Below are 26,008 nucleotides of genomic sequence, written 5' to 3'. Positions count from 1 at the left end.
TTTCCCACTTTCAATGCTCTCTTCTCTATCCTGCTCAGCCACCCAGCTCCCATGATCATACCCTTGATCTTGTCATCGCCAGTTCCAAAATCTTAAGGTCAAGCATTTCTCTGGAGCAGTATTTCCCAAATGTGGGAAATATTGCCCCACCAGGGGACATTCAACTATGTCTGGGGACATTTCTGGCTGACATAACTGTAGGGGGGCATTGCTACTGGCATCTAGTGGGTAGAGGCCAGGGAGGCTGCTAAACTTCACACAATACGCAGGACATCTCTCCCCGACAAATAATCATCCAGCTCAAAATGTCAGTAGTGCTGAGGTTGAGAAACACTTCTGTCAAACTACCACATCTCCTCTCTCCTTTCCTTTCAGTCAACTTTGTCATAAGATTTATTTTATAGTCCTGGTCTCAACTTCCTCACTTCATATTGTTTCTTCAGCCATCAGCAATTGAGCTCCTGCCCCAACCCTCCACTAAGACTGCTCTTGTCAAGTAATTGACGTAGTGCATGGTTCCCTCCTCCTCCGAACTGTTTCTCTCATGGTTTCGAGGTTCCCTTCTATCTCACTGGCAGCTCCTTCTCAGTCTCCTCACTTAACTCCTTCTCTGCTAGATCTTTCAGAATTGGACTTCGGGTGTTGGCCCAAATGCCCTCCTCCTATCTACCCACTTCCTACGTGGTCTCAAGCAATCTTGTGGCATAAATTATCTATATGCAGATATCTATATGTAATAGTCCATATGTAGTTAAATATATGTGATCTACATATAGAATACTCCTAAATATGTATCTCAACCCTGAATTCTGGCTATTAGATATTTCCACTGGGTGTTCTATAGGTATCTCAAATTTAACAAAAGCCAACATTCTTCATCCTATGTCCCCAGCCAAGGCTACATCTCCTCAGTCTTTCTCATGTCAGTGAATGACACCATCACCTTCTCAGTTGCTCAAAAGCCAAAATATTAAGATTTATTCTTGATCCCTCTCTTTACCTGACCCTTCACATTCAGTCCATCAACAAATCTGATGGTTGTTGCTCTTACCCTAACAACAAAAATTGAAGAAGAATTAAAAACTTCCTGAGATAAACAAAAACTGAGGGAGTCCATCGTTACTAGACTGCTCTACAAGAATTGCTAAAGGGAGTCCTTCAAGCTGAAATAAAAAGCAAGTAGATAGTAACTCAAAGCCAGAAGAAATAAATAAAAAACAACCTAAATAAAAAATGTAACTACACAGGTAAATATAAAAGCCAGTATTCTTGTATTTTTGTTTGTAAGTACTCTATTTTTCCTGTGTGGTTTAAAAGAAAAATGCATAAAATAATAATTAAAAATCTATGTTAATGGACACACAGTATATAAAGATGTAATTCATGATAATAATAACATACTGGGGGAGAAACAGAGCTCCATGGAAGCAGAGATTTGCATACTACTGAAACTAAGTTGGTGTTAATTTGAACTAGTCTGTTATAAAATTAAGATGTCAATTGTAATTCCCAGGGGTAACCACTAAGAAAGCATACGGAAAAGGAAAGGTATAGGGAAAAGGAAAAGAGAAGGGGATCAGAATGGTACTCTGCAAAAAACCCCAATTATCTACTAAAGAAAGCAATAATGGAGGGACTGAACAACCACAAAATATGACATGCAGAAAACAAATACCAAAATGACAGCAGTAAGTTCTTCTTTACCAGTAATTACGTTCAATGTAAATGCATTAAAGCCTACAATTAAAAGGTAAAGATAGACACAATGGATTAAAAAAAGATCCAATAATATTCTGTCTAGAAGAGACTCACTTTAGATCCAATGACACAAGTAGCTCAAAGGTGAAAGGATGGAAAGATATCTTCCATGCAAACTGTAACCAAAAAACAGCTGGAATAGTTATACTAACATCAGACAAAATAAACTTTAACACAAAAATTGTCTTTTATATGCTGATAGAAGGCCAATCCTTCAAGAATATATAACAATTATAAACATATATGCACCTAAAAACAGTTTCAAAATATATGAAGCAAAAATTGACAGAACTGAAGGAGAAATAGACATTTTAATAACCATAATTGGAGACTTCAATATTTTACTTCCACTAATGGATAGAACAAGTATAGATCAATATAGATCAATATAGAAATAGAGGATTTGAACACTATAAATTAATTAGACATAAGAGACATATACAGAATTCATCTCTCAATAACAGCAGAATACACATTATTTGCAGGTGCAAATGGAACATTCTCAAATACAGATCACATGTTAGGCCATAAAATGAATCCTAATACATGTTAAAAGATGGAAATCATACAAAGTATCTGCTCTGACCACAAGGGAATGAAACTAGAAATCAATAACAGAAAGAAAACTGGAATATTTACAAATATGTGGAAATTCAACACCACATTATTAAATAATCAGTGAGGTCAAAAGAGAAATAAGGGATATCAGAAAATACTTTAAAATGAATGTAAGTGAAAATGTAACATACCAGAACTTATACAAATCCTTCTCAAACACTTAACAAAAAATTGAAAAGGAGGGAATATTTCCAAACATTTTATGAGGCCAACATTACCCTGTTTGATTATCAAAGCCAAAGACACCACAAGAAGAGAAAATTACAGGTCAATATCCTTGATGAACATGGATGCCAAAATCATGAACAAAATATTAGCAAACCAAAGTCAACAGTACATTAAAAGGATCACACACACACACACAAACACACACACACTCCTAGACATATGTTCAAACTGCTGAAAACCAAAGATAAAGAGAAAAATCTCAAAGGCAGACACATTATTTTAAGAGGAACAAAGATTAAAAAAATATAGTAGGCATCTTGTCAGAAGTTCCGTAAGCCAGAAGAAGATGAACACCTCTAAAGTGAAAAGAATGAGAGGGAGAAAGAAAGAACCGGTCAATCCAGGGAACCCAGCAAAATATCTTTCAATAATAGAGGTGAATCAATTTCAGACAAGGAAAAACAGAGAGAATTTATTACCGACAGCCTTGCACTTCAGTTGTTAAAAGAAGTTTTTAAAGTAGAAGGTATATAATACAAGACAGAAACTTCAATCTATACAAAGAAAGATCTCTTGAAATAGTGAAATTGGAGGGGAATAGAAAATGCTTTTTTCTTATTTTCTTCACTCTAAAAGATAACTATCTATAGCAACAATAATAACAATATATTGTGGGTTAAGAGCATTTATAAAAGTAATATGTATAGCAACATTAGCACATAATTCCCAAATAGCACAAAATCCTCAAATATTTGGAAATTAAATAACACACTTCTAAATAACCCATAGTAACTTCTAATAGGAAGTTACAAGGGAAATTAGATAATATTTTAAATGGAAAGAAAATAAAAATACAAAATTTCAAAATTTGCAGAATGCAGCTAAAATAGTGCTTAGAAGGCAATTTATAACATTAAATGTTTATATCAGAAAACAAGCAAGGTCTGAAATCAATTCTCTAAGCTTATCAAACTTATCATTAGGTGAGGAGATTGACTCTAACAAAATAATAGTATGTATATTAGGATGAACATTTAACTCCGTGGTCCTGAACTTCTTTTACCTTAGAATTACCTGGCAGGCTTTAAAAAAATGTCCATGCTTAGGGGTGGGGTCTGGACACATTTGTAAACTTGTTCAGGTGATTCTAACGTAGAGTGAGAGTTAGCAACCACTGGTTCAACTGAATGAGAATGATTTACCATAGAAATGGGAGAATATGAAAAATATTTGGTACAGCAGGTGATATGTTGGTTTTTTTCTCCTTAAAGCATGAGAATTACCCGAATCACAGAATTCAAGTCTTCAACTATGTTCTTGTTGATGAGGATTGCATCAGAATAATCCAGCAGTAACTGGAAATTCTCCAGTTCTACTTGCCCTTGTTTAAGGAGGATTTGGATTGTCAAATTCAACTGGAATTTCACTTTGTCTTCCTGTAATCTAAATTGAAAAAAACTTTAAAGTAAGTAGTTGTAATACATTTATATTCCAAATTTCATCTATCATCTGATATATAAATTTGATAAAATATATCTGATATAAAAATTGAATATAAAATTCAAACTTAATTTTCCTTAAGTTGAAGGAAAACATGCTGGAGATTAATGTGGAAAATATTTTCCCAATGACAAGCTTTCCTAGAGGTCTCTATGATACCTCTTCTTACTGATGTGGAATTACATTTGGGCTGCTCAAAGAATGGTATGGACAGAAACACATTCATAAGGTTTTACTTCATGATTAAGAAAAGATTAATATGGTTTTGAATGTAAGTGGAAAAAACAGAGATGCTACCAAATAACAAATCTGTTAAAGTTCTGACTTTGTGTATTGATCTCTGATATTATATTAACAACGTTTAGTCTGCATACTACTTATCAAATCTATTTTTAGGTAATTCATATTCCTACTTATCACCTAGATCTGAAAATGATGTTTAATGATGAATTTGGGAACATCAGAGAAGTATTTATCCATGTGGCTGTAAATATGGCCAAAAGTGAAGCAAGGACTTAAAACAGTATCCCAATTACTCTGGAAAATACAACAAGCTCCCTTGAAGAAAAAATATTAGCTGCTTAGGCATCTACATGGAAATTTCTTGGATATCTACTTAATTTTCCACACAGTTTGCTTGTGTGGCTTGAGCTTAAAAGTACTTACCAGCAGAAACATGTTCTTTCTGTGGAACACGTGTGGAAGGAGATTAAAATAAAAGATTTTCCCCAAGTTTGCCTATTTGATTAAGTCACAGGAATGTGAGGTATAGTATAGGGAATATAGTCAATAAAATTGTCACAACTTTGGGCTTCCCTGGTAGTGCAGTGGTTGAGAGTCCGCCTGCTGATGCAGGGGACAAGGGCTCATGCCCCGGTCTGGGAGGATCCCACATGCCACGGAGCAGCTAGGCCCGTAAGCCATGGCCGCTGGGCCTGCGCATCTGGAGCCTGTGCTCTGCAACGGGAGAGGCCACAATGGTGAGAGGCCTGCGTACCGCAAAAAAAAAAAAAAAAATTGTCATAACTTTGTGTGATGATAGATGGTAACGACTTATCATGGAGATCGTTGAGTAATGTATAGGAATATCAAATCACTATGTTGCGCATCTGAAACTAATTTTGTAAGTCAATTATGCTTCAAATTTTAAAAAAGGGAAAAACAGAAATTGAAGAGTAAAAAAAAACTGGACCATTTGCAGTAAGAACAGTGGAGCATGTAGGCAAATTTCATTCTGAAATAAGGTCTTATGTAACAAAATGCACTTTCTCAAGGAGAAGTTATAAAGCCATGAATATAGGTAAGCCAGTGCCAGCTGAAAACCAGTGAGTCAGCATTCTCTCCCCATGATAACACAACCTAATTTAGCCCTAGATTTTGAATAAATGAACATGAATGAAAGGTTCAAATTACAGGGTGAGCTCACGGAGTACTTTTTCAATTTCATGTTGCACCTTCTCATCAGCCTCAGTTCTCCTCTGGAGGAAAGCCACCATTTCTATTAAGCCAGCTGCTTTCTGCTTTACCTGAAGAAACCAAACCACCAACATCTCAGAACATACGGAGCTTTAGAAATAAAAGCAAACTAACTTTAAAGAACTTTAAAAAACATACATCTTTTAACTTTGTTACAAAACCTTAACAAGTCCAACTTTCTAAGAAATAAACCAAAATTTAAATCCTGCCATTATGTAATATAAGAAACCCAAAACTTACATGGTACATCCCATGAATAATTAGAAAAGTATCAAATTTGCTTCTCACTGAAAGACAATACGCAAGCAACTAGAATTTTTCTTATATCTTATCATCTTAGATAAAGTTTTACAATCATAGATACTTTAACAAAAATATGACAGCCTGACGCATGCGGCACACAATTTAGGTAATCTGGTGGCAGGGCCAGGGGGCAAGGTGTGGTCAAGAAGCAGCAAGAGGAAGAAGTCTCTTCCTAATTAAACACACTCTCAAATTGCTAACCTTTGTTACATTAACAAAATATTCTAGCAAAACTATAAAGCTGATTCTGGTGAAATATAATTCTTCTATGCAAAAAGGGATGAGGACTACTCAGGACCAGAGCAGACAGGAGAAGTTGTATCTACAACAGTGTTGTCCAAGAGAAATGTCATGTGAGCCATCGATGCGAGCCACATATGTAATTTTAAATTTTGTAGGAGCCACATTATACACGTGAAATGAAACAGGTGAAATTAATTTTATTATCTTATTTAATACAATATATCCGAAACATTATCATTTCAACCTGTAAAGAATATAAAAAATATTAAGACACTTTCCCTTCTTTTTTTCACGCTAAGTCTTCTAAATCTGTGTGTATTTTCCAGTTACAGTATGTCTCAATTAGGACTGTCCACATTTATTTCAAGTAAAAAATAACCCCGTGTGGCTAGTGGCCGTCAACTTGGGCCTACAAGTACTTAGCCTTCAATAGGACTGAGGTTAATATTTTATTTCTTTATCATTATTATTAATATTACTATTACCCTAGTGCGAAAACCTAAATAACTAGCCTTTCTAGAAGCACTGACCACCGTAAACTATATATTTGATACTAGTACACTAAATGAAATGAAATAAAATAATAAAATGTTATTATATACTTTCTGTTCATTTTCCACTTTCGCTCGTCTGGTCATGCAGAAATGTTCCCAGACGGAGGGGTCCAAGCCTTGTGGCATGTTATTAATACTGTCCAAGTCATCCATGGCTTTCATTAACTGGGCAAAGGCATCCTTATTCAATTTCCCAGATCCTGGTCGCTCTCCAAAAGGCACAAGACTGGTCGTATCTGAGTGCACTTTTTGTTTGTGAATCCTGGTATTACCAATAAAAGCCCATCAACCTTTCACATTCTCACATACAAAAAAAAAAAAAAATCACTGTTAAATTAACGTAACCCTTAGCAGAGGTGTGATACTGCAAGACAGTTTCCTGTGGCTAGTGGGTGGATTACCCCAAAGAGAAAAGCACCCACTTGGACCTTCTTCCATCCCCTCTGGATCCCCAGACATGACCTCGGCTGGACTATAGATGTCCCCAGTTTCTGTCAGCACTGGCAGTTTTACCTGCACGAGAAAATGTCTCCCTTCTGGGCATTTTAAGCAGGTAAGTAAATGCCTGAGGGAAGTGTGGATGTCCCCTGGTTCTGCCCCATACATCCTCTGCTGGTATCCTTGTTGCAGGTGAGTAGCCTGGAGAATGTTCAGCTATATGTGCAACTGGAGAAGTGCCTCTTTTTATCTACATTAATGGATTATTTTTGTTTCCCTGGCCTGCAGCTGGGAAGAGAAGGGTACAGAGATTTGTACCAGGCACTCACTCTCAAGGTGCTTTACAATACGCCGTGAAGTTACTATTGTTATCCTCTTTTTCTAGATGAAGGAAGCGAGGCTCTGAGAGAAGTGACTGGCCAAGGCCATAGGTCTGATAGATGTGGAGTTAGGATTTAAAGCTAATTCTGTTGGACAATAGAGTTTATGCTTTTTCCACTGCTGCCTCCCAGTATATGGGAGGTCTCACTTCTTTCTTCACAGGCTTATGTAACTCACTCCTTTAAAAATAGGGAAAAAAAGACATAAGGCTTACTCTAGACTGAATTCCTCAGGTTGCATGTAACCTGTCAAAGGTGAGAGAATGAGTTTGCATCTCAGACACAAATGAGCCTATATCTTTGTGACAAACTCCATGATTCCTACATTATGTCTGATTAAAAATTATGGAAATCTGAATTGATAAAAATTTGGAAATCTGTGAAATGTAGTTCTAATGCTACTCTCGGTATAAAAATCAGATATTTTAGAACTCTTCGGATAATGGTTATTTTCAATCATTTATACTGGCATTTTTCAAACTTTATCTTGAACACAAATCACATGAGATGCTCCGAGGAAAGGGTACTTGTGGTCGAATAAGTCTGGAAAACATTTCCTACTCTATTTCTAATACTTGGGGATGCAAAGGCTACAAAAAGTTCTGAAATGTTCTTCAGTAAAGAAAATCTTTTATCTTTTTCAGCCCAGTATTTCCTTAAACTTATTTTGTCCTGGAAGACTTTTATGTGTAATTCCAATTAATACTGCAAGGGACTCATACTTGCTGGAACACATCTTGGGAAAAACAGTTTATAAATCTGTCTGCCATTTGTGTCTTACAAGGAGCTACTTTCATGTATAAAATAGAACCTATAATAGCACTATGATTACTTAGATACTTAACTATTTTTAAATAGTAAAAAAGAAATCCTTAGTATTCATTGCCTACTGTAAGATATAAGAATGATCTTTAACAAACTGAGTTATGATCAAGACACTTGAACATTTTCACATAAAAGATGTTACACTGAATATTACAAACTAATCGGGAGAAAAAGCTGACATCTAATAATGCTTACAAATTTTTTTCTCAAAAACATGATAACAAAGAGGAAACAAACCTTGGTCGGCGTTTAAAAAGTTTGTAGAGTATATCCACCTGATGACTGGGAATTTCAGAAAATTCCTTTTTAAAGCTGCGATCTAGAACCTAAGGGAAAACATATCATTGACAGGATTGTAACTTTGTTCAGAAGGCTTTTATTTGTTGACAATACTCTTTAACATATAGGTTGTGTCACTTTGATTTTAAAAATCCATGAAAACTTGGTTTATAACCTTGTTAGAGGGTGACCACTCACTGTGCAAGGATTTAACAAAGATTTACTTTGAACAAGAAGCACCTCAGTAAATTTAAAACATTACTTCATATAAGAGGTCTTAGAAATCATTCAGAACTGAAGTTTCACAAAATGATATTTACCTGTTAAACATGCAAGTTACCTCTATTTTATTCCATTCCGTTCTATTCTATTCTTCAGTTTGCTTTTCTATCCTATTCTTTTCCATTATAAATCTGCTGATCATAGCCTACTAAATTGATTTCATAACCAACTAATGGGGCTTGCAACCTGAAGTTCAAAAACCTCCAAAGTCTAACTGTGCTCTCTCTTTTTTGTACAAGAGAGAGCTTGAACAAGAGAAGTTTACAAAAATTTATTTTACACAGTGATTTTTAGAAATACACAGTGGCATAGAATGAAGTACACCCGTAACTGTGATTACAGTAGGAGAAAAATCTATGAGGAAATTAAATTATATCCCTCTTAATCTTCCCCAAATCCAGGCAGCATCAACTCTATTGCATTAGCGAGTGGGTGAGACAACAGCTCTCACTTTGTCTTCCGCCAGTAAGTTGTCGTAGTGTTCCTTGTACATATCGTGGTCTTCTCTAGATTTCCGGATGGCCTCTGTAGTCTGGCTCTATAATAACATCGGGAATAGAAGATTGGAACTGGAGATCTTTCAGGATAAACAAAAATATTGGGGATACTGAAAAGAACAAGGAATTCCCTAGTACAAGATAAATGTGAAGTGAAGTATCGATTACAGATAACATTCACAGAAGAAAGCAAACTGACTGGAGACTGAAAGGACAAACATCCACTCACCTGTTTCAAAGGGTAGCCAGCTCTGTATGCGAGTGTGTAAGTGACTAGGGAGCACACTACACTCTTGGCAGGGCAGTATGGATGATGAAATTGCACAGGCTTGGGAGTTGCATGGACCTTGGTTCTGAGAGACTGAATATATAAATGGACAACAGCCAGACCGTATATAAAGATAGAGCCCTGACTCATAACCTACAACCAGCCAGGAAGGGAAACCACAGCCTCTGCAGCGATTGGCCCTAAACCGCCAGGACTTGGTCAATAACTTTCAGCTTTCCTAATTTTTGCCACCATTTTCAACTTAGGACCAACCAGAGAAAGCCAAAGCTCCTTCCTAAACCAAGCACATAGGTTGCCAAGCTTCTAATTAACTTGCTCCAGGCTTCTCCATGCCAACAACTTCGAATCAGGGAATAGCTGAAGCCCTCTCTTCTATTCATTATAAAGCTTTCTCATCCCCTGCCTGCCTTTGAGTGTCTGCCAAACACAAGTGATGGTGGCTGATTCCCTTACTATACCAAGCTCTGAATAAATAGTCTGCTTATTCTCATTTGGAGGGTCTTTATTTATATCTACAGTTCCAGTTTCTGGTATGTCACACACTAGTGAGTGACTTAGCCTGTTACCAGTCTCTCTGAGATGGACTCCTCATCTACAAAAGAAATCCCGTACTCTGTAGGGTTGTTATGAGTAGGGTTGTATTTAGCAGGTGCTTTGCATATGCTCTTTAACAGACTCTTGGCAACAACAGCTACATATGTCATTTGATACTTTATATCATTCATAAATGTCATTTATTAATACTAATAAAAGCTGACATCTTTTGAAAATTATCATGTGACATGTATTTTGTATTCATTGTCTCTTTAATGAAACATATCTATTCATGCTCCTATTTGAGCTTTTCAAAATATGACAGCTTTTCATTCTATAAGCTAACCCATTACTTATATATTTAGTGAAACTTAGGGTGCCAAAAGGTCCAGAGAGAACAATATTCCCTAGAGAAGAGCTTGAAAATAGCTTTAAAGGTTATGTGCCTTGTCCAAGGTCCCATAGCTAGTCAGTGGTTAAAAGTGGGCCCCTTCAACCATGAAGCCACATGGCCTCATTTTATAAACCATATGTCATATGAAAGTTACATAGTTCGTTTGACTAAATGATTGCAGACGCAGAATCACATAACTTTATGAACAGATTGGAGTGGGCACTTTCATCTGACCCTGGGGCAAAGTCCCAGACAGGGAGCCAAGGAAAGCACACAGTTGAGTAGGAATGTAGAAGGAAGGAAGGGGCTAGGCATGTGAGCTCCTGTTAAGAGGGATCCCCTTTGTCAGAAGATGCTTGTACTCAGGTATCAGACACTATACTTACTTTCTCCTCCTGCTTCCTTGCAAGGTAGTTGTTCAGGAAGGCTTCTCTGGAGCTTATTTCTTCATCCAACAGTAAGGAGAACACAAGGTTGTTTATTTTCAATTCCTCCTGCAGAAATATTTAAAAAGGGGGAAAATGATCAATATGCCTACCTTTGAAAGGATTTCCTATTGAGGGTCACAGACTTGGCACTCATCAAGCAAGTTTATGACATACAAGCAAGAGAAATTCTTTTTAAGAAAAAGGGAATATAAACTTGCAATAACTGCTCAGTTGTTTTTACCTTTTTCAATTTTCATTGTAAGATAAAACACATACATAGGAAAATACGTAAAACAAATGTACAGTTGAATGAGTTATTATAAAGGCAAAACACCCTTGTAATCACCACTCAATTAAGAACTGAACTTTACCGCTTTACCAGAGCCCTTTCCATGTGTCCCCATTCTAATCTCAACCCCGATAATAACCATTGTCCTGACTTTTATAGTAATCACCTCTTTATGTTTCTTTGCAGTATTATTACCCAAATATGTATCTCTAGGCACTATTGTATAACATGCTGGTGAAAAAACTGTCACATTTTAAAAGTCTCTTATAATCCACAGGTTCCCTTTCAGCCCTTTCTTTTCCTCACATTTATTTGCAGTTATCTGTAGTTTCACCTAGTCTGGGTTTTGCTAACTCCACACTTATGGCAAGTTTTTCAGAGTCCTTTATCCCATGTATTTCCTGAAAATTGGCAGCTGAATCAGAGGACAGATCAGACTTATGTTTGATCCTTTTATGAAGATCATAAAGGATATTGTGCTTTTTGATCAGGAAACAGGTAGTATCAAGTTGTCTTTCTTTTTGAGATGTTAGCAACTGTAGATCTCAATGCTCGGGTCCATTAATCCACTGGGAGCTGCAAAATGGTGATGTTATATTTCTATCATTCCTTTTTCACTTACTGATTGAAATCCTCTTATAAAGGGATGCTTCTCCCTATCTATTTGGTTACCTAGCAGTGTAGTTCATACAGGAAAACAGTAAATACTTGACACTTTCTCTTTATTAGTTTTTAGATAATAAATTTGTTGTTCTCCTTTGATGGCATTTTTATTTTTAAAATATCACACATTCATTAATCTAACAAATTTGATAGGTTTCAGTTAATTGCAATTATTATTATCGTTGAATCTTAAATTGTCCCATTTAGGGGAACTTTTAAAGTTGACTCCTGAGTCCTTTTGATGTTACTTAGTAGTCTTTGATAGTTTCCTCATTGTCTTGTATGAAAAGATGTTCTATCTTTTTAAAATAACAGCTTTACTAAGATGTATTTCACGATCCATACAATTCACTCCTTTAAAGTCTGTAATTCAATGGTTTTTAAAAATCAGATTCCCAGTTGTGCAACCATCACCACAATTTTAGAATATTTCATCACTTCTAAAAGAAATCCGTTAGCAGCCATTTCCCATTTCTCCCCACACCTCCCAGAGGCCTTCGCGCCGCCGCCCAAAGCAACCACTAACTTTAACGTTCTGTCTCTACGGATTTGCCTATTCTGGACATTTCATATATATGGAAACATTCACTATGTGGCCTAGAGTGTCTGGCTTCTTTCACTTAGCATGTTTTCAAGGTTCATCCATGTTGTAGAATGTATTATTACATTCTTTTTGTAGCTGAATAATATGCCATTATAGGGATAAACCACATTTTATTTAACCATTCATAGTTGTTGGACATTCGGATTATTTCTACTTTTTGGCCATTATGACTAACGCACTCTTAAGACTAATGCTGGAGCATTCATTCCCAATCTCCCCCCACCTAACTACCATATGCATACATCCCCTCCCTGCTGGGCCAGTGATTATGTTCTTCTATCTGTGGCCACGACAACTGAGGAACAGCCCCTCTCCCATGGCTACGGGTCTTGCTGGGTCCTGGTAATAGTGCCCTTCCCTTGCCTCTTTAACTCTAGGGATGACACTGGCTTCCCATCGTTTCTAGTCTCTGGCTGTTTCACCATTCTTTACTGTTTCTCTTAACCCTGCCCATACCTCAGTGAAGAGTCCCTGCATTACCTCTCTTAAATGTAACCCTTTCAGGGTACCATTCCTATTAGGACCCTGACAATAGACATCCTCCTGGAGGTTCCTTAACCTCTCTCATCTTTTTTGGTTGACCCCTTTGCTTTGGTGAGATACATCTTCCAGATTATTAGCTTCCAGAGATACATCTTCCAGAGATACATCTTCCAGAAGATTAGCTTCCAGAGAATGGGTGCATATAAATTTTTGAGACCTTGCATTTCTCAAAATATTATTCTCCTTTCACATTCAGTTGATAGTTTGGTCAGGTATAGAATCTAATGTTAGGAATAATTTTCCCTCAGAATTTAAAGCCTTCATTCTTGGTCTTCTTGCTTCTAAGTTATTGTATGCTTCATTTATATTCTTACTGCTGAATCAGATTAAGTCAGATTTTTCATCTGATCTTTTAGGGCATGTATATTATTCATTCATTCAACATACAAGATGAGCCCAGCCCTTTGCTAGTTGCTGGAAATACAAAAATGAACAAGACAGACTCGGTTCCTACCCTCACGGAGCTTATTATAGTCTTGGGAGCATTAAAAAGTGATTCACAATAAATTAAAATTCAGTTGTAATAAGTGATAGGAAGTAAAAGAACAGCGTATATAACAAGAAGATCTAACCTAGACTGGGACCTGACAGATGAGTAGATGTAGCCCAGGAAGCAGAGAAGTGGGCAGAGTCTTACTGCCGCGTTGGGAGGAAGGAGATGTGAACAGGAGGCAGAGAACTCAGCATGGCAAGTGAGGGGGGCGCCAGAGATGAGGCTGGAGCAGGAGTCATGGCCATCGAGTGCAGGACCTGGATGCCAGACAGGGTGTTGGTCTTTGTCCTAAGAGCAATGACAGGCCCCGGAGGCTCCTTAAAAGAACAAGTCATGTAAGTAAAGCTTTTATTTACCTGGCTGACAGCCATCTCCGCTCTCACTCTCCTTTCAAAGAGTCTTTTCAAATGTTCATCAAAATTCTGTGTGCTTTCTTGAATAGAGTTTTGAAGTTTCTTCATTTCTGTTTCTAATGACTGAAAGGAAATCAACAGCAAAGTTAACATTTAGGAACATAAAATGTTCCTAGGAAGTGGTTGTTTACATTTTGCTAAAACAAAGGGGCAGGTGGAGGGCAGGCCTCGTGAGGTACTCTGGGCTCCCCCTTTAACCAGAGATGTTTCTGCTGGGTCTGTTATATTGTGAATCTGAGATTTTTGCTTAAAAAAGATTACACTGGGGAAAAAAAGTTAAAATCACTGATCAGGGCTAATGATGCAAGCAGACAGAGGTCCAGTAAAACAAATTGCAGCAAAGTTTTCCAGAAAATTCTGACTCTCTAAACAGGACAGAAATTTCCAGGCACACAATCTGGCCCTAAGAAATCTTGGTTTTTTTTTTAAGTTATGAATACAGTTGGTGGTTGAATGACGTGGGTTTGAAATGTGTGTGTCCATTTATACGCAGATTTTTTTTTCAACAAATATGTATCACAGTACTACACCATCCATGGATGGTTGAATCCACAGATGTGGAGGCCAACGGTAAAATTACACTCGGATTTTGGACTGTGAGGAGGGTCAGGGCCCCTAAGCCTGAGTCATTTAGGGGTGAACTGTATATATACATATTTACGTTATTTATACTCTCTCTTGTTTTCTGTATGTTTTCTCCGTCTAAATAGTTCTACATCAAAAGGAAAAAGTACCACCTCCTTCTTTAAAATTCCAACAAGACTTAGCACTAAGCACACAGTAGGTAAGTGGAAAGATATAAATTTACATTTTTAAAGAGAATGACATCTGCAGATCAATCCTAGACATACTGTTACAAACTATTTTTACCTTAGAAATTTTTGGTAACTTTTAAATTTTGATATAACTTCAAATTTACAGAAAAGATGCAAGAATAGGACAAAGAATTCTCATATGCTTTTAACCAAATTAATCAACGGTTAATATTCTACCCCATTTCTTTTATCGCTTGCTAAATCTCCCCCCCTTCCTCTCTCTCTCTCTCTCTCTCTCTCTCTCTCTCTCTCTCAACCATTTCAGAATAAGCTGCAGACACTTGAATGCAGGCTAGTTATTTTGGGGTCTGCCACTCAGGTTAGGTCTGTCTGGCGTTTCCTATGCTCAGACCAGCATGTACATTTCTAGCAGGAATGCTCCACAAATCATGTTGTATCCTTCCCAGTACACCACTTCAGGAGACACAATGCTGCTTCGTTTCACTTTGGCTGATGTTAACTGTGATCACTGGGTTAGGTAGCGTCTTCTAGTTTCTCTATTGTACCGTTCCCGCTTTTCCATTTGTAATTGATTTGTGGGAAAATACTTTGAGACTATGTAAAAAAATCTTGTTTCTCATCAAACTTTTAGCATCCATTGATAATTCTCACCTGAATCAATTATTACTATGATGGTAGAATGTTGTTATTATTTTAAATTTATTTAAAAAAACCAAGTTTTCTCTATGCTGGCTTAATAAAGGAAGAGACTAACCCTGGGAAGATTATGGAGAGAGAAGTTTAGCAAAATGTATAGAAATATATGATACAAGGAGAAACACCACCTAAATTAGGCTAATTAAGCAATGAGGAAATATTAAAAATAAAACAAATACAGCTCTGGGCCAATTTGCTTATAATAATTTATGACACTATCTCATAGGAATGGAAAAATCCTATGAATAGTGGCCTCCTAGTAGTTGTTTATCAAGTTCAGGTGTTTCTGGATAATGGAAGCATCATTATATGGCAAATGGCCAAAGACACAGCCTCCTGAGGCCAGATTGTCCAAGGGTCCCCTATGCACCCTTCTTTAAAACACTGAGCTTTCAGGCCTTCGAAGCTCTCTGGTCTGAAAGGAACTTTTTATGATATCAAAATGGCCTTTTGCTAAAACTGTTCTTCAGATGTCCCACACTCTTCTCATTGCAGGCCCTTCTCCAGGCTTTTCCATCTGCCTGCCGTCCCTTCCTCACTCTTCAACCTGTTCATTCTTTCTCATTCTTCTAATGTGAGAACAAATGCCACTTTCTCAAGGAAGCCTTTCTTGGGTCCTGTCTTGGGCACTATCTTGGGTCTTAGCAGCAAAGTCTGGCACAGGATTCCAGTGCACATGCTTTTGACACCTATACGGGGGTGAGGGAAACGGGTAGGAAGGGGCAGGAGCTGAGGTATCATGTGTTCTCAGGTGGCCCAGCCCTGGCCTGATTCTCAGGGGTATAAGGGTAATAGAGAGGCTCTGCTGACCTGTCCCAATTTGAGCCGAGAGGGCTGGACTTTCATACTCTCATCTCATCAGTCAATTGCTGGCCGTTCTGGGTGGGAGCAGTGGTATAACCTTGCAGTGTCTCTGGACAATAATGCCCCCTTGGTCAGCCAAGGACAAGACTCCAGTGGCCTTGGGTATAAGCCTTTAGCTGCAGCACTCACAGCAGCAAAGGGATGGGCAGGCCAGCCTGTAAAGGGGGCCAGGTGAACACCCCGATCTAAGTCAGTGCCTCTGTGTTTACTGTTATAGATGGCATTTGAACTTGTCCTTCCTAATTTATCACACTGTAGTTAAATAATTATTTTGTGGATGTCCAGTTAATATATAACCCCCTTCACCACCAGACAGTGAACACTGAGGGTTGAGGGCTGTGTCTTTCTATTCACCACGTGTCCCTTGGATATAACATGGTGCACATAGTGGGAACTCAAGGAGTATTGGTTAAAAACACAAGTTTTCCCTCAAACATTCCTGGGGAAATCTAATTTTGTCTAAAAATGTCTGTATCAGATGCTGAGAAACGAGAAGCAGGGGAGGTGAGAGATGGGAGACCAAGTAGGAAGGATGAATATACAATGCAGAATCCATAACACCAAGATTTTCTCCCATTCCCAGGACTTCCCTGGTAGTCCAGTGGTTAAGAATCCACCTTCCAGTGCGGGGGATGCGGGTTCGATCCCTGGTCCAGGAATATCCCACATGCCATGGAGCAACTAAGCCCGGCCTCCACAACTACTGAGCTCATGCGCCACAACTACTAAGCCCATGCGCCACAACTACTGAGCCCGCATGCTGCAACTACTGAAGTTTACGCGCCTAGAGCCCATGCTCCGCAACAAGAGAAGCCACTGCAACGAGAAGCCCGTGCGCACCGCAACGAAGAGTAGCCCCCGCTTGCTGCAACTAGAGAAAGCCCAGTCGGCACGCAGCAGTGAAGACCCAACGCAGCCAAAATATAAATTAAAAAAAAAATTTTTTACAAATGAGTAAAAAAATAATTCAGTGTCAGGGAAGTAGGTAGAGGTATAAAATGAGATAAGATTTGCATTAGTCAATAATTGTTGAAGCTGCATAAGGGCGTCATTATATATGTTTGACATTTTCCATAACACAGAAGTTTTTTTTAAAAAAGATTCTTTTAAAAGAGGGAAATTAGAGACAGTGAACATCAGTTTTTCAAGGAGACATTGAGCAGTGGATTGAGAAGAAAGTGGAGTCAAGGGAGTGTTTGTTTTTTCTTTTCTTTTAACTTTTTATTTTGAAATAAATTCAGACTAACCCCAAAGTCACAAGAATAATAGAAAGAACTCCAGAATCCTGTTCAAGGGAGTCTTTTTTCCTTTTGTATAAGATGAGAGATGTATACAATGTGTCTATGGAAAAATCCAGTAGAGGGGGAAAACTGACGATGCAGGGAAAAGGGGCAAATTGCTGAGTAACAGCACTGAACAGGTAAGATGGGATGGGACCTAGTGCACGAGTGGAAGACCAGGCTTGGGCAGTTGCAAGGCCATTTCACCCATAAGGAACAGAAAGGCAGGGAGGATCTCTGGATTCAATGCAGGTGGGTGGTAGATGTGGCGGGAGAGGCGTAAGGAAAATCTCTTTTCGTTGCTTCTCTTCTCCCAGTGAAAAAGAAAATAAGGTGAGAGTGAGTTGACGGTCAGGTGTTGGAGGTTTGAGGATAGGGGAGAACACATGAAGTGGCCCTCTAGGATCTCGCTAGGATCTTGTAGTCCACCCACCAGCAGAAGCTGCACCATGTGGTTACTTGTTAGAAATGCAGAATCTCAGGGTCCTTCTATGTCCTCAGAATGACGGACTCGGAATTTGTATTTTAAAAAAGCTCCCCCAGGTGATGTGGATTAAGCTAGGGGGAAATTGAAAGCTAGGGGGAATAGCATTGTTGAGCAGCTTTAGGGACCCAATAAAGGTTCAGGTCATTAGACTGAAACCAGTCAGTGTTTTTCCTTTACACACTGCATGGTGCAGGTGCAGAGAAGGTTGAGTCCTGGCTTAATCAAGGCTGAGGTTTTACCAGGTGGGCGTGGCCAAGGAGCCGGGGGTGAAGGTGTGGGCAGCGGACTACCTCCCAGTGCGAGACTGTGGAGTAAATGGCACTGTTTTAGGCGTCTATACTCTGTAACTTCTTGAAATCTTTGCTGCATTCAAAACTACTCACTTTGGATAATACACAGAGACATTGTTAGAGGACTGCAGTGAATAAAAACAGGGACAAGTTAACAATACGTTCAAAGGAATTGTTCACCATAAAGCTGACAAACTGCCCTGCCTCAAATGATGGTAAGATTTTACTTTCTTCACATTTACCTGGTTGTGTACCATCGCCTTTTACATCTCTATTATAACTGTAAGCACTTTTAATGTGGGAATGTTTCCTTGTGATGGAAGGATAAAAGTGGGAGACCTGCATTGCAAAAATCTCAGATCATAACTTTATTGACTGTGTCATTTTTCTCTCAAGTCTTTTCCTTGAAATTGAGAGCAAGTCAAGCAACAGTATACAACTCAAATTGACGTAGACAATAGAGAGCAGTCCCTTGCAGTGCCTTGAACATACTACCATAGGTGTTCATTAGATATTTGAAGAATGAGTGAAGGACCAAATGAACTGTAATGATGTGAAATTTGAAATCAATAAGAACTTTAAAAAATTGCTACATGTTCTTTTCGTTTTAAATTGTAGTAGGCCTTTAAATTTATCTCCACTCGCTTCTTCAAATTCTCTTGAGAATTTAAGCCCAAACACCATCTCTAGGCTATTAAAGACACTGAGAAAATAAAGAGCACTTCATTTGAAAAGATACTGAAACAAAACCCTTGATAAGGTAGGTTATATTCTTTGCTCTTCTGACCTTTCTATACTTATCTCTTTCTTCATTTAATTCCTTGACTTTTTTCTCATACTCTTTGAATTGTTTCTTTTCCTTTTCAGACCACAAAGCATCAGGTTTTGACATGAAAGCAGGTTGAGGAATCACCTGAAGATATAAAGGAAAGCATATATTCTAGGTTAAACATAAATATAGCAATACAGTCAAACTCAGAGTTATTGTTACAGTTTTAAAAAAAAGAGTCCTTTAAAAGGGTATAGTTCTTCACATTGGCAAGGCAATGACCTAACACTTTGACCAAAGGATATGAAAAAATGTTACAACGGTTTTTCTGTCACTTAAGCGAGGGTAAGCATTTTGGGATGTACCCTGACTCTTAGGTGACAAGTTCAGAAGTGTGAGTTGATATCTTCATAGCTAGAACTATGCCTGAGCTCCAGGGATACCTATGTCAGGTATCAAAGGGAATGTTTCTTGGTGTATCTGGAAAATTAGAGGTTCAGTATTATCCCTACTTTCTGTGCAGACCCAAACAACTGTGGTTGTTTTTTTGTTGTTGTTCATTTGTTTGCTTTTCATCAGATTGGAAGGCAAGCCTGGTGTTTCAAACTTCTTCTTCTTTGCCTGATGTGGTAAGTTTATAAGGTACTGGGGGGTGGTATATTTGTCACTGTAGAATTTCTACGACTCAGGTTCACATGGGAAAAAATGGTCACATTTAAGTAGCTCTTTCCATCCCATTCCACCTTCCATAAGGATGACCAGGAATCTCACCATTCTCAAAATGTCTTCCTTCTTGACTTCCAGAACTCCTCCCATCATGTCCATGAGGGCTCGGCGTCTTGTGGTGGAGCCCTTGGGAAAAAGCCAAGGTCAGAGAGGGTCACTGAGACAGAGGTCTGACACTCCAGTGGCACTGGGGACAGCCCCCCTGTCCCCAATGTTAGAATGACTGCATTTAGGATTGGGGAGTGTGGGCAGTGGCATGTACGGAGGGGAGAAGAGGAGGCCACTGAGATTCCAGTGACCTCTGACCACAACAAATGCCTTGATGTGTTTCTATGGTGGAGTACAAGACTATTCAACCAAATTAGGAACAAATATCCCTAAAAGGAAAAGGGTCTTAGGTACCATTTTAAAAAACCGCATACCTGTGACAGAAGCAATCGCTCCATTTCACGGGTCACAAGCAATTCTGTTTTGACTTTTTGCTGTGGTTTAATATGTCTCTGAGCTGTAATCTGAAAGAGAAAATGTGGTTTCCTGCTGTTATTCTTACAAAATTCAAGCCATACTTTCTTTCCACACACCGGGAGGAGGTTAGAAGGGATTAAGGAGATAGAGGGACTATCCAGATTTTGCAACCAATTTCCTATCTTGGAATGAAGATGAGGTCCAAAATGAGAGAGTGAGAAAAATAGATGGTTACTGTTAACAGGGACTATATGAGTGTTTGTTATTACTTCTAAGCAACACTATTATCTTTTGCCCCAAAGTAATCAAGATGGTTTCATGTGAGCAAGGGTGTTCTCTTTGAGTTACTTTTTATAAATGAAATATGATTATATTTGAATTGTCTTCTTTAAGCATTTATTTGTAACTGCATTTGTGCCAAACACCTTTTAAGAAGGCTGTCCAGTGAGCCCCTTTCTCTGGGACCCATACTACTCTAATGGCTAGATAATTACTGGAGCTCCATCAGCCTCATTCCCATTATGTGACCCAGCCTCCATGGGTACAGGTGCTGGACCCAAGTTGGACCAAGAAGCCCCTTCCCAGGCGAATCCAGAACTAGGGCTAAGAGATTATAGTTTGGACAAATTGCTCTCTTGAGCATAGGCGATATAACATAGAAACTGCTAGAGGCAGCTGAAATGCAGAGAGAAGTGAGTCAAGAGATGAAGAAAGAGCACTTCTGGACTCTCCACAAGGTCCCAGTGTGTGGTTCCTGCTTCTTTCTAGGCTTGGTGTCCAAATCTTCTCTGGACTCTATGGCATTCATAGAAGAAATCCCCATTATTGCTGGGGCTGTGTTAACTGTTTTTGTTACTTGTAACCAAGAATGCTACCTTATACGGTTGCTTCTGGTAGCAAAAACAAGAAGAATAAATAAGAGCCTGGAAAACGTCATGAGAAAGAAGGGAAGAGATGATGTACGGATAATCGTACCTCAGTACTTTCCACAATGAGGGTTCTCTCTGGCTTCTCACAGTCCTCAAATTCTGGTTGCCAGACTGTTTCTTCCAACTCCAGATCCAAAACGATTTCTTGAATTCTTACATTTTTTTCCTTCACACGTGCAATTTCAATCTCTTTTTGTTTATATGCCGCATCAAACTCATTATTGAAAGCAGTTTTTACCTTGTAAATAATATCCTAAAATATCAATGTTATTATAAACACACCATGTATTATACCTTTCCTGGCAACATGGTCCCACAGCTTTACTTTCCCTCCAAAATCACTTTACAAATTATAAGCAAAGTAATCTTTCTAAAATACTGTTTATATTAAGTCACGTCTTGGTTCAGTAATCTATAGTGGCATCCCACCATGGGTAAGGTTAAGCAACAGCATAACTGTTATACTACAACATACTTCCAGAAATGTGCGATGCAATTCAGTGTGCAGGTATATTGATAAGTGGGTAATGGCTACTTGGAGGCTCTTTGGGCTATTCTCTCTACTTTTGTGTATGTTCTTAAAAAAATCCATCATAAAAATATTTTAAAAGAAATATTCAGTATTAAACTTGGGAAATATCTTTTCTTTGGAACCAGGTTTGAGGAGAGGAGGTGAGGAAAAGATGGCCTATAGAGGTCTGGAGAATCTTCCAGAGAAGCACAACTACACACAATATTCTTACTCTGTATGGACAGGTCATTTTCAGGTAGAAAGAGAACCCAAGCTGCCCAGTTGGATCAGCCATTTACTAAGGTGGATGTGGGTCCAACTGGATTGCCCCTAGCTCTGCTGATGAGTAGAATGATGGGTCAAACTAAAAGTAGACTTGACTTTACCGTCAGACTTCAGTCTATATATCTATCCTACTGAAGATGAAACCATTAAAGCAGGGTAGAAAATGATCTTAACGGCTGGCACCAGAATTTCTCTCAGGCTGAAATTACTTTCGTGTAGGAAAACACCTTAATAAAGCAGCAGGAAGGTGAGACACTGAGGGCATAGGTCAGCAGAAGCTAAGCAACAAAAGGGATAACTCAACAGTTCTCAGTATAAATGCACAGGAATTTTAGGTATTGGAGGAGACAAAGAAGAGAAAAAGATAGGAAGGGAGAGCAGAGTAACCCAGCAGGAGGCTAGAACTCAAATTGCAGACATGACTGAAGGATCTTCAGGAATAGGAATGGCCAAACATTAAATTTCAAACCGTCTGCATTGGTGCAATCTCAGTTACTGAGTTTTCGAAAACCTTCAGTAGGCGTGGCATGTACAGGTGTGTTCTGAAACTGACTTGTTTGGTGGAAAGCAAGGAGTAGGAGCTTAGAGCCTGAAGGACACCATACCTTATCCCTGAGCCCCAGCACTTATAGAAATCTTAGAGAGGAAATTGTATTTTCCTAGATTAAGGAGATAGATAAGCATTCACATCTTGATCTTACAAGGAGGTTCTAATTGACATCTGGGTTACCTAGAAGGTGGCATTCAAGGATTTCTTTTATCTTTGAGTTTCCCGAAGATCTAAGTAGAAAAATGGTTTGCAGTGTTAGCCAGTGGAGGGTGCTCTTTAGAAAACCTGGTATCACAGAACCCACTCCAAATGGATGAAAACAACTCTTGTCCACGAGCTCTGTTTAAAGAACATGGATGCTAGCCATGTGGATATTTCTCTGTGTACTTTAAAGACATCATTTGATTGGCATTGGATTTCAATTTGAGCCTTTGCAAGACACCTCATGGAAAGTTTTAGAGATTTTCAAGGGTAAAGAAAAAATTCACCCACTTTCAGTAATATAATTTGGTTGATTTTCTCCTCTCTGGAATGAAGTTCCAGTTGGCTTGACAACAAAGAGGTAGGTACCCTAAAATCAGTACTCAGACTACCAAGCAGGTAATTGGGCAAGTTGGTATCTTTTGCTGTCCCATCTTCTTCCTCTTCTTCATCCTCCTCTTCATGATGCTTTTTAACCAACGTAATTGCAGACTGAAACTCTACAATTTCCTTCTGTAGCTAAATATAGAAAAAGATGAAATGAAAGTTATGCAATAAGAAGAATTCTCTAAAGGGCAATTTTGGGACAACTTAATTATTTCAATAATCATTTTAAGATGTTAATTGTCTTGCCAACAACTGAATTTAAAGTGATGTCCTGAACCTGCTGAAGAGAAAGCCTCAGAAATTGATAGACTGTAGATAAATCATAAGAGTAAAAATTCTTCTTGATAGTGTGTAATATTCATATTTTTCTGTCGGGATGACAGCTTCTCGTAAATATTTTGAGTCTTTCTTGGTACTTAAGCATTAAAAAATATACTTTCTCTTCACATTTTACAAAGGAACTTATTCACATAGGACTGGTATGTGTATGTAAAAAGAATTAAGCATGACTTCATTTTAGTTTTAGAAAAAGAATGGATGCAAAGTTCTGGCCAAAATGAAACTACACCAATTGGGCAGTGTTTTTAAGTGGTTTGACAGAGATTGCTGGAAAAAAAAAAAGCTAGGATTGCTTTAGGAAAACAATAAATCCCACCAAAACAGATTCTACTTCATCCTTGGCCAACTATCTTAAAACACAATCCTCAGTGATAAGAGGGGGTAAAAAGAGTATGTGTGGATGAAGAACTTCTGACCAGGACAAGAACAAAATCCCAAATCTCAATTTTAAAAGTATATCATCATATTTCAGGGATAGCCAATGTTGTTAGGATATAGGCTCCTTATGTGGATATAGGCTCCTATATTCATTAGAATATATTCCTACACATAAACAAGGAATATAAATATAAACACAAACAATATCTAAACGTATTTTAAGTAGTATTCCAACTCAAATCTGTATGAAGGAAATCCTGAAAGAAAACACGTCACTTATATAAACACATATATATTTAAAATTGTACTTTAAGACACTCTGCTTCAATCTCTTTTTGCTGCACAACTCTCTTCAATTCTTTCAACTCTTCATCTGTGCGTTCTTTCATTGGGAAGTTCTCAACCACACATGGGATGTGAAAGCACTTGGGAAAAAAAGAGCAAAATGAAATAAATCCATTTTTAGAACAATTGTGTGTATCTGGGGCAGAGTGGGGCATGTCTTCTCTCAACAAAATTAATCCATAGGTTATCATGCATGAGTGAAATGGCCCATGGAAGCTTTCTTTAAAATAAAACAATGTAGAGATTATCACACTAAGTGAAGTAAGTCAGAAGGAGGAAGACAAATACCATATGATACCCCTTATATGTGGAATCTAAAATATGGCACAAATGAACTTATCTATTTTGTAGACATAGACAACAGACTTGTGGTGGCCAAGAGGAAGGAGGGAGGGAGAGGGATGGACTGGGAGTTTGGGGTTGGTAGATGCAAACTATTACATTTAGAATAAATGTAGATAAACAACAAGGTCCTAATGTATAGCACAGGGAACATAACTCAATATCCTGTGATAAACCATGATGGAAAAGAATATAAAAAAAGAATGTCTATGTGTGTATAACTGAGTCACCTTGCTGTACAGCAGAGATTGTCACAACATTGTAAATCAACTCTACTTCAATTAAAAAAAAAGAAATAAAATAAAACAATGTATGCCTTCAGTATTGGTGTAAACTTTGTATAAAAAATACTGTGCTTTTGTGAACGATTTATTTCTAGAGCAGTGCTTCTCAACCAGAAGTGATTTTGCTGGCCACTGTCTCCATCCTCTCCAGCCCCTCAGGGACATTTGGCAATGTCTGGAGACATTTTTTGATTGTCACTGATTGGGGTGGCAGAGTCTGCTGGGGCCTGGTAGATAGAGGGCAGGGATGTTGCAAAATCCTCCAATCCTTAGGTCAGCCCCTACAACAAAGAATTATCCAGCCCCAAGTGTGCCGTTCTCGAGAAACCCTGTTTTAGAGCAATACTCAATCACATAAATGGAGGGTGATCAATACTTCATTATCTAAACAGGGGGCATATTTGAAAGTGAAAAAGGTGCTGTTAATAGTTACTCTAGGACCACAGGCATAAACTGGGACTCTTGGTCACCCTACACAAAGAGGGAAGCTGTGTTGGGAGGAATCTCAATAAAAAGGCACAAAAAACAGTCCTTTAGAAAATGTGAAGGCAGGGGCGTCCCTGGTGGCGCAGTGGTTAAGAACTCACCTGCCAATGCAGGGGACATGGGTTCGACTCCTGGTCCAGGAAGATCCCACATACCGCGCAGCAACTAAGCCTGTGCGCCACAACTACTGAGCCTGCGCTCTAGAGCCTGCGAGCCACAACTACTGAGCCCTCGTGCCACAACTACTGAAGCCCGTGTGCCTAGAGCCCATGCTCCACAACAAGAGAAGCCACCGCAATGAGAAGCCCACACACTGCAACAAAGAGTAGACCCCACTCACCGCAACTAGAGAAAGCCCGCACACAGGAGCGAAGATCTAACACAGCCAAAAATAAAAAAATAAATTAAAAAAAAAAGATCATAAAAATCTCACTGTGAATATTTAAAAAAATAAAAAAGGAAAAGAAAATGTGAAGGCAGGTACAGGTAGAAATGTGAATAATACGCAGCGCAACTAAGCCCGTGCGCCACAACTACCGAGCCTGTGCTCTAGAGCCAGTGAGCCACACTACTGAGCCCACGTGCCACAACTACTGAAGCCCGTGCGCCTAGAGCCCGTGCTCCACAACAAGAGAAGCCACTGCAAT

At 38.5% G+C, this 26,008-nt stretch overlaps 1 protein-coding gene across 1 annotated transcript in view; it reads right to left on the bottom strand.

Moving 5' to 3' along the window:
- Positions 1–26,008, bottom strand: part of CFAP43 (cilia and flagella associated protein 43) — a 100,268-nt gene that overhangs the window by 5,712 nt on the left and 68,548 nt on the right. Inside the window, exons 22-34 of the mRNA XM_030865545.2 lie at positions 24,213–24,329; positions 23,092–23,319; positions 21,300–21,506; positions 20,282–20,371; positions 19,905–19,985; positions 19,152–19,277; positions 13,915–14,034; positions 10,925–11,032; positions 9,276–9,362; positions 8,501–8,589; positions 6,669–6,882; positions 5,458–5,570; positions 3,828–3,987 (exon numbers count right to left, since the gene is read on the bottom strand). Of these exons, the coding sequence (XP_030721405.2) occupies positions 3,828–3,987; positions 5,458–5,570; positions 6,669–6,882; positions 8,501–8,589; positions 9,276–9,362; positions 10,925–11,032; positions 13,915–14,034; positions 19,152–19,277; positions 19,905–19,985; positions 20,282–20,371; positions 21,300–21,506; positions 23,092–23,319; positions 24,213–24,329 (1,740 nt within the window). The remainder of the gene's footprint in view (positions 1–3,827; positions 3,988–5,457; positions 5,571–6,668; positions 6,883–8,500; positions 8,590–9,275; positions 9,363–10,924; positions 11,033–13,914; positions 14,035–19,151; positions 19,278–19,904; positions 19,986–20,281; positions 20,372–21,299; positions 21,507–23,091; positions 23,320–24,212; positions 24,330–26,008) is intronic.

This window comes from Globicephala melas, chromosome 16 (genome assembly GCF_963455315.2).
Source record: "Globicephala melas chromosome 16, mGloMel1.2, whole genome shotgun sequence".
Lineage (NCBI taxonomy): Eukaryota > Metazoa > Chordata > Mammalia > Artiodactyla > Delphinidae > Globicephala > Globicephala melas.
The sequence above is the reverse complement of the archived record's forward strand: the minus strand, read 5'-3'. Positions and strand labels throughout refer to the sequence as shown.